Source organism: Callorhinchus milii, unplaced genomic scaffold, assembly GCF_018977255.1.
Source record: "Callorhinchus milii isolate IMCB2004 unplaced genomic scaffold, IMCB_Cmil_1.0 Scaffold6, whole genome shotgun sequence".
NCBI classification, from domain to species: Eukaryota; Metazoa; Chordata; class Chondrichthyes; order Chimaeriformes; family Callorhinchidae; genus Callorhinchus; species Callorhinchus milii.
The window spans coordinates 13,328,947-13,341,845 of NW_024704747.1; the positions used below are offsets into that span (position 1 = coordinate 13,328,947).

A 12,899-nucleotide genomic window follows, 5' to 3' on the forward strand; every position below is an offset into this window, starting at 1 on the left:
GACAGAATCTCACAACTGGCCATATGCAATGACTCAGGCCAAACTCCCTCAGACACTGAACTCTTAAACAAAAACAGAAGTCACTGAGAACACTCAGCAGGTCAGGCAGCATCTATGGAGAAAGGAAAGTGAGTCAACGTTTCAGGTCAATGACCCTTCGTCAGTACTGGGGCATGTTGGGAGGGAGAGGCTTTTAAGGGCTAACAGAGAGGGAGGAGGCAGGGCAAGGAAGGTAAAGGATACAATGGGGTAGAGGACAGGGGATGATGGGTTAGAGAGGTGTTAATAATGCAAAACAATGGGGGGAAATGGCTACAAAATAGGCAGACCAGAGCGAGAAAAGGTGTGCCTGGGACCCAGATGATGTGGTAATGGTCACAGAAAAGGGGGAGGGGAGGGTGAGCTGTTAAGATCTGAAATTGTTGAAATCAACATTGAGGCCAGAGGGCTATGAGGTCGCTAGCACACAAATGAGGTGCTGTTCTTCGAGCTTGCTCTGTGGTTCATTGGAACAGTGTAGGAGACCATGGACGGAGAGGTCAGAGTGCGAGTGGGAGCCTGAAAGCCGCGCTCACTGAATTTCAGTCCAGAACGTCATTCTGTTTTTGCCTCACATTGTATCCCCATTAACAACCACTAAGCTGCTGTTGTAAATACAGAATCCACCCTGCTATTGTTCCACTCACCTCCCTGCCCCCAGCATGTGGTGTTTAAGATGCAATATCTGTAAAGACAGATAAGCACAGATGCAATGATTCAAGCCAAACTCCACTCAGACACTGAACTCTTTCCTGACTGATTCTCCCAGCGTGTGGCAGGAGGACCTCCATCCTAAATGGCATTCCCATCGGAGATCAGAGTCTGATCAGTGTTCTGGATGGTCTGTGTGAAAAAAAATCCCCAAAAATGTGGTCCCTTTAAAAACGACCATCAACACTTCTGTCCTTTAAAAACCCTCCCCGGACCCATCCCTGCTCTCAAATTACCACCCTATCTCCAACCTCCCATTCCTTTCCAAGGATCTGGAATGAGTCATTGCTTCACTCCCTTCCTACTGCCACTTCCTTCACAAACCCATCCAATTGAGTTTCTGTGCTGCCCACAGCACAGAAACAGCTTTGGTTAAAGTGACAAATATCTGTGAGACATCAAGTCCTGGATGAGAGCTAACTTTCTACAGTTGAACGTCAACAAGAGGCCTTCCTGATTGGCTTGCATTAGCGCCTCTACACCTGAGGCACTGACAGCATCACCATCCAAGGATGCATACTTCATACTTCACTGAGTCAGTCCGCATCCTTGGCATAACATAACATGTTGGAGCAGGAGTAGGCCATTCGGCCCTTCGAGCCTACCCCGCCATTCAATCATGGCTGATCTTCTAATCTAACTCCAGCTAATAACCTGACCCTGCATTATCCCCATATCCCTTAATCCCTTTAGCAATAAGAAATCTATCTATCTCAGTCTTGAATATGTTCAAGGACTGAGCGTCAATAGCCCTTTGGGTTGTGAGTTCCATACATTCACCACCCTTTGAGTGAAGATCTTGTTTGACCCTCATCTATCCTTTCTATCCCACATCTGTGATATGACCCGCTCTGCCTTCACCCACCTCCGCAACATTGCCCGGCTCTGCCACTGTCTCACACTGCTGGCCGCCGAGACCCTCATACATGCATTCATAACATCCAGGCTTGACTATGAAACTCCCTACTTGTCGGCCTCCCCAAGTCCTCCCTCCATAGGCTGCAGATCATCCAGAACTGTGCAGCTTGTGTCCTCTTCCGCACCAGGCTCCGTGATCCTATCACCCACATCCTCCCCCGACTCCACTGGCTTCCCATTACACAGAGGATACAGTTCAAGATCCTGTTCCTCACCTTCAAAGCCCCCCATGGCCTTGCTCCTCCCTACCTCTGTGACTTCCTAACCCCCTACCAGCCTGCCTGCTCCTTCCGCTCAGGAGACTCCAGTCTACTTCATGTTCCCCGCCTCACCCGCCCCACCATTGGCGGGCTGGCCTTCAGCCACTCTGCCCCCACTTTCTGGAATTCCATCCCGCGTTCCCTCCGCCTCAGCCCCTTCCTTGCCTCCTTCAAGACCCTCCTTGTCAACCATGCCTCTGATCACCCTCCTTCCCCCCCAGCCCTCCACCCTCCCCGATCCCGACCCCTAGCTCGGGTCCGAAACACAGATTGTCCAGCTCCTTGGGACATCCTCCTGATTGAAAGGTGCTATACAAATGTAATTTTGTTATTGTTCTGTGGTGTCCTATAGTGTAGTGATTAGAACATGCAAGTGAGATGGCCTGGGTTCGATTCCTGGGCTGGGTGAAACCTTAGGCAAGTTTCCTTACTCGACACGTCTCTGTTTACCAAGCAGTAAATAGGAACCCAGTTATTAGTCAAAAAAAAGGTCACTCATTCCACGACTGTTGGTGGGACACTGCTGTGCACAATTGGCTGCTGCGTTTCGCCCACAAAATACACAGTAATTACACTTTACATGATATCCTATGATGCGCTTTGAGACGTATCAATGATGATAAGGCGCTAAAACAAATACAAGGATTATTAGTATTATTATTACAGATGGTGGCTAACTCTCAGTGGATTCCTGTGGTTCTAGAAGCCTTCTCCTGATCTCCTAAAGCTCAGTGATGCTCATATTCAAGCTGAGAAAATGGCAAGCAAGCGACGCATGGTGCAGACGACTCACGAGGCAGAGTACCTGAAGGCCATCCCAGTCACCAAAAAGTCCCTGTGGGAGCAGGAAGGGACAGAAATCAAAGAGCAGATGAAGGAGCAGATCCGACAGTGGTTCATCGAGTGTCGGTGAGAGAATTTTTTGGGGTTTGGCTAGCCGTGTGTCTGACACAGTGCAGAAACCCATCACTGTGTTTAAGAGTATCCAAAGCAAATTGAGAATTCCATGCATTGCATCTACACATGGAAATTCCAGGGATAGATTGTTGGAATGGAATGCGGATTCTCTCCCTGGAGGGACTCATCCTGCTTATCTAATTCCGGAAAGTATTACGCACAGGTTGGCAAGAGCCAAAGCTTGGGGACCCCAGAGTGTCCTTTGGCGTACTGCTGGAGTCTAACCAGTTAAAACCGCATAGCTTGCCATTGATATATCTCTATCTTCCAAGCTTTCCCACTGCTTGTCCAGCGAGGACCACCCTACCTGTTAAGCCTTTGTATTTGCAGGGTTAACAGGTGCTGAGTGGGAGGATTCTCTGCTTCCAATGATTGGTCTACCCTCCAAGTTTTGCCGATGAGCCAGGCTGGCTGTGCTGTCATCAGCAATGCCCCCTGGAGTAATGCAGACCTGCCTGGCTCAGGAACTGAGATCCCCACAGAGAACTGGCTCAATTTTGACATATTGTTGCCAAACATGTCACCTGTTCAACCAGTTCAGCCAGTTCAACTCCAAGGAGACCCGCTTACATCCCCCCAAGGAGGATAGTCATCTAGGTTCACCATGCAGACTGCAAATGATAGAGGAACGAACTATGAGCAATGATGAGACAAGCTAGTACTCCTTAGTCTTGACGGAAGACAACTCGGAGGGGACCTCATGTAAGTGACTGAAGTATTAATTGGGATTGACAAAGTAAACCCAGAACAAAAGGATGCACCAAGTCAATAGAACAACAGACCATAGGTTTAGAGTTGCAAAGGGCAATTTCAGGACAGACGCTAATAAGTTTTTGTAACTCTATACCTGTGCCCTCTTTTTCGGTTGTCTCAGTGGATCCAAAGGTTTTTGTCTGCTGGCGTGTACTTGTTCATATGAAGGCACCCCCTAAGGATTCAGTGATATTGATGGATACTTGGTAATTCATTGTTATATATGAACATTATCCAGACAGTGGGAGCAAAAAGTATAACTTGATTACTATGGAATTGCAATTATCCACCATTATCGTTAAATAATTTCACTGGGCCCCTAAACTCCTCTCCCACTGGGATGCTATCATTTTTACCTAATATAATAATTCATGCAGTTGATTTAGTGACTTATTACATTGTCAAGACATCTCAAAACGCTTCACAGGATTTTATTGTAAAGTGTAATGACTGTGTGTTTTGTAATCGAAAGCTGCCGCCAATTTGCACACAGCAACTCACAAACAGCCATGAAATGAATGACTAATTTTTATCTGGCGCATTGTTGGCCTGGATAGGAGGGAGAGAGAAACTCCCTTCTCTGTTTGAATAGTGTCATGGGGATCTTTAATGTCCACCTGAACTGATGCCAACAGATTCAGCTTTTATTCATATTCAAGAGCAAAATTTAATAATATAATAATCCTTGCATTTGATATAATGCCTTATCACATTATTGAGATGTCTCAAAGCACTTCACAGAATATATTGTAAAGCGAATTGACTGTATTTTTTGGACAAAATTAAATTAAACGGAAGTTAATGAACGTTCCAAAAAGAAGCATCAATTTATTTTTGGAGATTTTGCCACAAAAATTGCAACTTGCCACCAGAGCTCCCTAATGCAAGCTGTGCTCCACTGGCTTAATTTTTAGCTACTTAGCAGTTAATAATTCCTAAACCGTATGAACCCTGTACTGTAATTGTGCTTTTATTTTTAAATGCAAGTTTAATTGAATTACGTAGCAGACATTGGCAGGCACTTCAAGACAATATTGAGGTTTAACTCTAGTTTATGTGTCAGCCATGTGCAACATGGAGTTCCGAAGTGTAGTGGTTTGCGTGCTCACCTCTCAAGCCAGAGGACCTGGGTTCGATTCTCAGGCAGGGCAAAACCTTAGGCAATTAATTTCTTCACACGCTTCTGTTTACCTAGCAATAAGCAGGAACCCGGGGGTTAGTCGATTGATGGATCGCTTTCCGGGGGTAATAAAAAAAATTAGTCACTCAATCCAAGAATGTTTGTGAGACACTGCTGTGCGCAATTAGTTGCTGCGTTTCGTCCACACAATACAAAATACAGAGTCCACCCACTTTACAATATATTTAGTGAAGCGCTTTGAGATGTCTCATCAACGTCATAATGTGCTATATCAATGCAAGGATTATTATTATAAAGTGACTTGGTGAGTTGGTTGCTCCAGGGTTGCACAGGTTGGAAGGTCACATTCAAAACTTTTTACCTGAAATGCTTCACAAATAACATTCATCTCAGGAAAGCGGCGTTTAACAGGATTCCTCAACAAGAAATGCAAGTGAACTCCTCACGGTGACAACAGCAACTTCCATTTAAATAGTGCCCCTCAATTCCTTTGCAATTCAATTCCTTTGCAAGCGAGAGACCTGGGTTCAATTCCTGGCAGGGTGAAACCTTGGGCAAGTTTCCTTACTCCACACACCTGATAATAATCCCTCAAAAAAAAATTGGTCACTTCAATCCAAGACTGTATGTGGGGCACTGCTGTGTGCAATTGGCTGCCTCGTTTCGCCCACAAATATACAGTCAATTCACTTTACAGTATATTCTGTGAAGCGCTTTGAGACGTCTAGAAAACATGAAAAGGGCTCTATCAAATGCAAGGATTATTATTATTCACACAAGGTAGCATCCCAGAGCACTTTACAGCAGCAGAGCACGATGCCGATCCGGGGTCTGAGGGGGAAGGTAACCGTAGACACGGTCTTAGAGGAATGTCTTCAGGCACGACCTGAAGATGGGGAAGGAAGGGGCAAGGTGGAAGGCTGAAGGAAGAGTGTTCCAGAGTTTCGGGCATAGTGGCTGAAAGCATGGCTGAAAATGGTGGAACGGAGGGCACGAGTGACATGCAGAAGGCCGGAGACAATTGAGTGGAGGCAGCAGGTTGTGGGGTAAGCAGGTCGGACAGGTAGGGAGGTGCAGACCATGAAGGGCTTTGAAAACGAGTGTGAGTATCTTGATATCAATCTGTTTGGCGTTAGGGAGCCAGTGGAGCTTGGCTAGAACTGGTGTGATGGGGGTAACAGAGCTGGTGTGATGGGGGTGCAGATGAGTATGCAGGTGGTGGAGTTTTGGATCAGCTGGATCCTGCGTGGTGGAGCTGGGAATACCGGCAAAGAGGACATTTGAAAATTCGAGTCGTGAGGTGATGAACACATGGAGTGTTTCGGCTGCGTCTGGGGTAAGGTATGGTCAGAAATACAGCACACTGACTCCCCAAAATTCTACTGTGAAAGTAAATTGCATCACAGTAATAATAATCTTCATAATAATAATCCTTACATTTGATACAGCACCCTTCATGTCAGGAGGACATCTCAAAACACTTAATAGTATATACTGTAAGGTGCAGTCACTGGGCATATTGCAGCCAAATACAGCAGCCAATTTGCGCACACCAGCATTCCACAAACAGCCGTAGAGGGAGTGACCAATTTTTTATGTGGGGACTTATTGGCCAGAACACTGGGAGAAACTCTTTTTTCTTTTCGAATAGTGCCATGGAATCTTTAACGCCCACCTGAACAGGCAGACGGCACCTTGGTTTTACATCTCATCCAATTAACAGCACCTCCAACAATGCAGCAACTCCCCAGCACTGCATTGGAGTGTTGGCATAGACTATGTGGATCCAAGTCCCGATTTATGGCTTGAACCCACAGCTTTGTGACTCAAAGACGCGAGTGTGATCACCTGAACCAGGATGACACAATTTTCTCTAGGGAGAAAGCATCAATATGTTGACTGGTCGAACCTCAAGTCTCCACTGCTCCAATTCCTTATTAAGGAATCCTTTTTGAAACACCACATTTTAAGCCTGCAGTGAAATCTCCTGAGATGCATGAAATTTCGGACAGTGTGACCTTTCAACCCGTATGTTCCTGTAGCAAAAGAGTAGCCAAGATTCTTTGAGCAAAGCCTGGGAATTCTCAAAATAAAAGGCTCTGACCTGTCCTGAAATGGTATCATTCAGTGCAGGCAGCAAGAAACCCAATCACCAATCTGTTTGTTCAGCTGGGTGTTTGATTCGAAAACTCATCACCATCCATTCTGTAGCCAAACTAAAATGAGAGTTCCATGTATGTATGCCAGCTACGCATGGGAAATTCTGTGTCTGGAATGGAATGTGCATTCCCAGTGTCTGGAAGGACCCACCTTTCTTATCTGCTTATCGGTAGAGTATTAGTCTCAGGTTAGCAAGAGCCAAGGCTTGGGTGTGCGTGCTGGGTGTGTGCTGGGATGACTGCAGAAGTTTAACCAGCTAGGGTGTGTGCTGGGATGACTGCAGGAGTTTAACCAGTTAAAACCACACAGCTTGCCATTGAAAATACTGACCACCATGTGGCTCAGAAGTTAGTGCAGTACAGTTTGTTACTCTTCAGTTACTGAAGATCTGCGAAGGAAAGAATAGCTTGTTCTATCATGCTATGGCCATGTAGGAGATCATATAAAGGTGCACTAAAGAGCCTGATTATCCGCAGTGATTGGATAAGCCATTAGTGTGGATAACGACATGCAAAATACGAAATTACTGCTGTGCTGAGAAATAATTTAATCATAATTATATACTGTATGGGTAGTGCCAGAGTGTGTTAACTTCTCTCTCTCTCTCTGTCTTAGCTTTTAAGAGAGAACTGGATAGGTATCTGGGGAAGACAGGTTTGCAGGGTTATGGGAAGAAAGCTGGTGATTGGGGTTAGTGAAAGTGACTTGCTCTGTCAAAGAGCCGGCACAGACTCCTTCTGTGCTGTAACATTCTATGAATCTTTCTCTGTCTCTCTCACTGTGTTCCTGAGCCTGACTTTCATCCTGTAAAAGTACTGTGTAAGACGTACCTTTGTGAGACTGGTATTTGCTCTATCAGGGGAAAATCATGCATGTGATTGTTAAGAATTACCAGACTGTGTTCCTTGGTAACTGCTTACACATCTAGATAACAAGGTTTTTTTTCTGCTGGATTACAGCCCTCCATCCACTTCAGAGATGTGGATAATTAATGCTCTACTGGATATAAAATGCTTATTTCATCATAGAGGAAATTAACACAGCATTATTCTTCAGATGCACCACTGCAACAGTGCAAGAGGTCACGAGTTTAGGTACGTGAAAGCAAGATTAGAGCAGACACCAGAAAATATTTGATTCCAACAACTGGAACTGTGTACGTGAGGAGTGGTTCAAGCCAACAGATGGGCCTAATTTAAGAAACTGCTTGATGCTCTTGGGAAGACGGTAGGTAGATGAGAGCAAAAGGATCAAAGAACCTTTTTTATCTGAATTTTTCTCATGAAGTTCACAAGAGAGGTTTGGGTGAAGAAGCTTCTTTGGCCCATTTGTCACCCTTCCAGAATCCCACCTTACCATCCCGCCAACACAGCATCAAGCTGCTTTTATAAAATTAATCCAGTGTCCTGGCCTCAACTAGACAACCTGTTCCAGTCGTTATTTACCCTCTGGGTAGAGAAATTTGCTTGCGTCTGTCCTGAAGTTGCGCTTTGCAATTCTGGATCTGTGTCCTCTTGTTCCCCTGTCTTGGTGCATCTGAAAGTATTGATCTGGGTTTACTTTTTCCAATTCCATTTAAAATTTTGTACACCTCTATAGACATCTCCTTCCAAGACTGATTGTGACCCCAATTCTAAAGATAATTGCATGAATGATAAACTTTGAACAAAGCCTCAAATAGACAGTGTGATCTGATTACCAATAATTCTAACAAATGGAGAAGGGAACAGAGCCCCATTATTAGGGTTAAGTATCCCAGGGAGTCACAATTTGTTCATAACCTCTCCACTTGCACCAAAATTATATCAATCTTGGTTCTAAGCAACTGGTTACTTATTTGCAACATAATATGGCAGTTTATATGGCGAAAGATCCTTATTAAACAGCAAGTCCACAACCTCCTTTAACCTTTACAACCCAACCACTCCCGTCACTTTAACTGCGTTTTCAGGCATCTTTCCCCTCCCACCACCGTTGGCTTCCACTCCCACCTCGGGTGCCTAGGCAGCACTTGGAAACATCCTCCCAACATGAAAGGCACTATCTTTTGGATGAGCCATTAAATCAAGCTCTCATCTGCCTGTTCAGGTGGATGTTAAAGATCCCATGTCACCATTCGAAACAAAAAGGGAGTTTCTCTCTCGTGTCTTAGAATTATAGGTTTATACAGCACAGAAGGAGGCCATTCAGCCCATTGTGTCCATGCCGGGTCTATCCAAATTAATGACTGTCCAAATTAATCCCATATCTCCCGCTCTCTCCCTATAGCCCTGCAAATTTGTCAGCCCCAACTTCTCTCTTGAAAGTTTCACGCAATGCATTCCAGATCTGAACAACTCACTGTGTGAAAAATGTTTTTCTTTTGGCAACTACTTTAAATCTGTGTCCTTTGGTTACCAACTCACCCGTCAGTGGAAACAGTTTCTCCGTCTTCACCCTATCGAATCTCCTCATAATTTTGAACACCTCTATTAAATCTCCCCTTAACCTTCTGTGCTCTAAGAACAAGAGCCAAGTGTTAGATTCTTTCATATATATTGGTGTGCTTTTCTTTGGTCAGCTGTGTGTCTGACTCGTGCAGAAACCCATCACTGTGCTTAAGAATAGACAAATCAAACTGAGAATTCCAGGCATCCCACCTACACATAGAAATTGTTGGAATAGGACATACCCTACTTGCCTAATTCCAGAAAGTATTTGGTGCAGGTTAGCAAAAGCCAAGGGTTGGAGTCTTTCATATATATTGGTGTTACTAACCTGTAACCAACCTACAGCAGGATGTTTGGTTATTATAAATGGAAGTTCTCTTCCCACCCCCATGACAGAGTAATTTTTTGGGGTCAGCCGGGTATCTGACACATGCAGAAATCACCATGTTTAAGAATATCCAAACCAATCAGAGTTCCACACATACTCTGCCTACACATGGAAAGTTCCAAAGTTCCCTGTGTCTGGAATGGAATGCACTCTCTTTCCTTGGAGGGATGCCCTTCTTACCTAATTCTGAAAAGTATTAAGCACGGATTGGAGAGAGCCAAGACTTGGAGATGCCAGAGTGTGTTTTGGGGTAACTACTGGAGTTTAACAACAACAACAAGATTACATTTGTATAGCGCCTTTCACGTCAGGAGGACGTCCCAAGGCGCTGGACAGAGTACAGCATTTCAGGCTCGAGCTGGGATCGGGGTGGGGGGAGGGGAAGAGAGGTCGCCGGTGGCATGGTCGAAGAGGAGGGTCTTGAGGCGGGACTTGAAGGAGGCTAAGGAGGGGGCGAGGTGGAGTGACTGGGGAATGGAATTCCAGAGGTTGGGAGCAGAGTAGCTGAAGGCTCTCCCGCCAATGGTGGGGCAGGTGGGTCGAGGGACTTGGAGCAGGCCGGAGCTGGCTGAGTGGAGGGAAAGGGTGGGTTGGTAGGGGGTTAGTAGGCCATGGAGGGCTTTGTATGTGAGGACCAGGATCTTGAAATGGATCCTCTGAAGGATAGGGAGCCAATGGAGTCGGGTGAGAGTGGGGGAGATGGGGTCACGGAGTTTGGTGCATGAGAGGACACGGGCTGCAGAGTTCTGGATTATCTGCAGCCTGTGGAGGGACGAGTTGGGAAGGCCGACAAGCAGAGCGTTTGCATAGTCGAGCCTGGAGGTGATGAAGGCATGAATAAGAGCTTCAGCAGCCTGAGGGGTGAGGTGGTGGTGGAGTTGGGTGATGTTACGAAGGTGAGGGAAGGCAAAGTGGGTCATGGCTTGAATGTAGGGGAGAAAAGACAGTTGAGGGTCAAACAAGACACCTAGGTTCCTGACTGGCTCCGTGAGTTGTAATGTGCAACATGGAATAAAATAATTATTAAATAAAATAATTTGTCTACAAATAAAATAAACATTTTAACCAGCTAAAAGCACATAGGTTGTCATCGAGAGCGCCATCTGGTAAGCTTTCCGCTGCTTGTCCAGCTACCCATGAGGGCTTTGGTTTATAAAGTTAATGGGAGCATAGTGGGAAGCATCCCTGTCCCTAGTGACTGGGCTGCTCCTCCAAGTCCTGCAAATAAGCCAGGCTGGTTGTGCTGTCATCAGCAGTGCCCTGGAATACTGCGACCCACCTGGCTCAGGAACTACTGAGACCGCCATAAAGAGTGAACCATTGATAGGCATTTCATCTTGAAGCCAGCTTAGCCACAAAGAGACACCCCTTACCTCCCTCTCCCCCCAAGGAGGAAAATCACTAAGTGGGTGAAAGCACTGCGCGCAACATGAAACCTTACAGACTGGGAAATCGCAGGGTTAAATCCCCGATTACCATGAGTCTGTGAGCTTACCTGATTATAGGCAGGGCAAGAATTGGGCTGCAATTGTCATTGATGCACCTGGTACAGGGTGGGAAAACATATAAGATCGCTGGAAGATGACAACCCTGGACACCCAGACAGGATCGGGCTCGGAGGCAAAATTTCAAATAGCCTGAACAGCCTGATTCTACTTGTAAATGCAGTCTTGTTCCTATCGCCCACATAAAACTGGTAGTTCGCTTCACAGGTGTTTATGGAACCATACTTTTATCGGCTTCCACATTTGCCTACAAAAATGCATTCTCAGAGGTACTGTCCTTCAGATGAGATATTGATCTGAGATCCCTTCTGCCTGTTGAGGTGGATGTTAAAGCTCTCATGGCACTATTGGAAAAGAGGAGTGAGTTTTTCTTTCCTGGTGTCTTGGCCAACAATCGCAGAGATATAATTGATTACCCGCTCCTTGGCTGTTTGTGCGACATTGCTGAGTGGAAGCTGGCTGTCGCATTCACCTACAAAATTCACCTCTACTGTATAAGCGCTTTGAATCCTCCCGACGTGAAAGGCACTATACAAATATAATTTTGTTATTGTTGTTGAGATATCCTCCTGACCCAAAAGGCGTACATCAAATGCATGGATTTTTAGTATTATTTATTATTGTTCCATATGCTGTAACCAAGTGAATGTTATTGTGGTTAAAAACTTTGGCTGAACATGTTATAAACTAAGATTGATTGTTCCAAGTTGGAGTCCCAGAATGACCAGGGATTGGCAGCTACACGTGGCTGGAGTGTGAGCAGTTTAGAGAGAACAAACAAAATAATTCTCTAAGTTCACTTTTATAAGTGTCCTCTAGTGAAACAAGATAGACCAGGACAGCTCCAACACACTCACTTTCACTGGATCATAATGAAAATTAGTATTAATATTGACAAGAGGTTATAAGAATAAATATTCTTGCATTGGGCTGCACGCGACAGAGTGGAGATTTGCATTTAAAACTGATAAATGAAACCGCAGTATTGTGCATTTTTTNCCGACGGGTGCTCAGCAGCACGGCTTGCAGTTTGGCTATGAACCAGCCACTTCTCAGTTACCACCCTTTGCTGAGTCACTCTCCAGGAATTACTGAAAAGTAGACGTGAGCCAAGGTTCCGAGAGACTTCCCAGTTCCTCCTCCGAGGACAGCAAAGCCAGGCGGGTCTGCAGAACGCCAAGGTACTGATGATCGGCAGAACTTGGAAGGGCAGACCTGTCACTGGGCTAGGGAATCCTCCCACTCAGCTTCTGTTAACCCTGCAAGCCAAAGCCCTAACGGGTAGGGTGGTCCTAGCTGGACAAGTCGTGGGAAAGCTTGCAAGACAGCGATATCGATGTCAAACTATTCAATTTTAGTTGATTAGATTCCAGCAGTACCCTGAAGCAGATGGGACCTTGGTTTAACATTTCATCCGAAGGATGGCACCTCCGACAATGCAACACACCATCAGCACTGCACTGGGGCGTCAACTTATAATACGTGATTCCAAGTCCCGATGTTGGGCTTGACCCCACAACCTTCTGATTCAGAAGTGAAAGTGCTACCAACTGAGCCAAGCTCCATGTTTCATTCCATGTCTCTAGTGTCATTCCCTCACAACAATCCCATCACTGAAAGGAAGTTTATCCCAGAGTC

The 12,899-nt window shown here is 45.5% G+C and overlaps 1 protein-coding gene across 1 annotated transcript in view; it reads left to right on the forward strand.

Moving 5' to 3' along the window:
* iqca1 (IQ motif containing with AAA domain 1) overlaps positions 1 to 12,899 on the forward strand; it is an 81,928-nt gene that overhangs the window by 12,683 nt on the left and 56,346 nt on the right. The window contains exon 6 of the mRNA XM_007905875.2: positions 2,632 to 2,837. Coding sequence (XP_007904066.2) covers positions 2,632 to 2,837 — 206 coding nt within the window. The remainder of the gene's footprint in view (positions 1 to 2,631; positions 2,838 to 12,899) is intronic.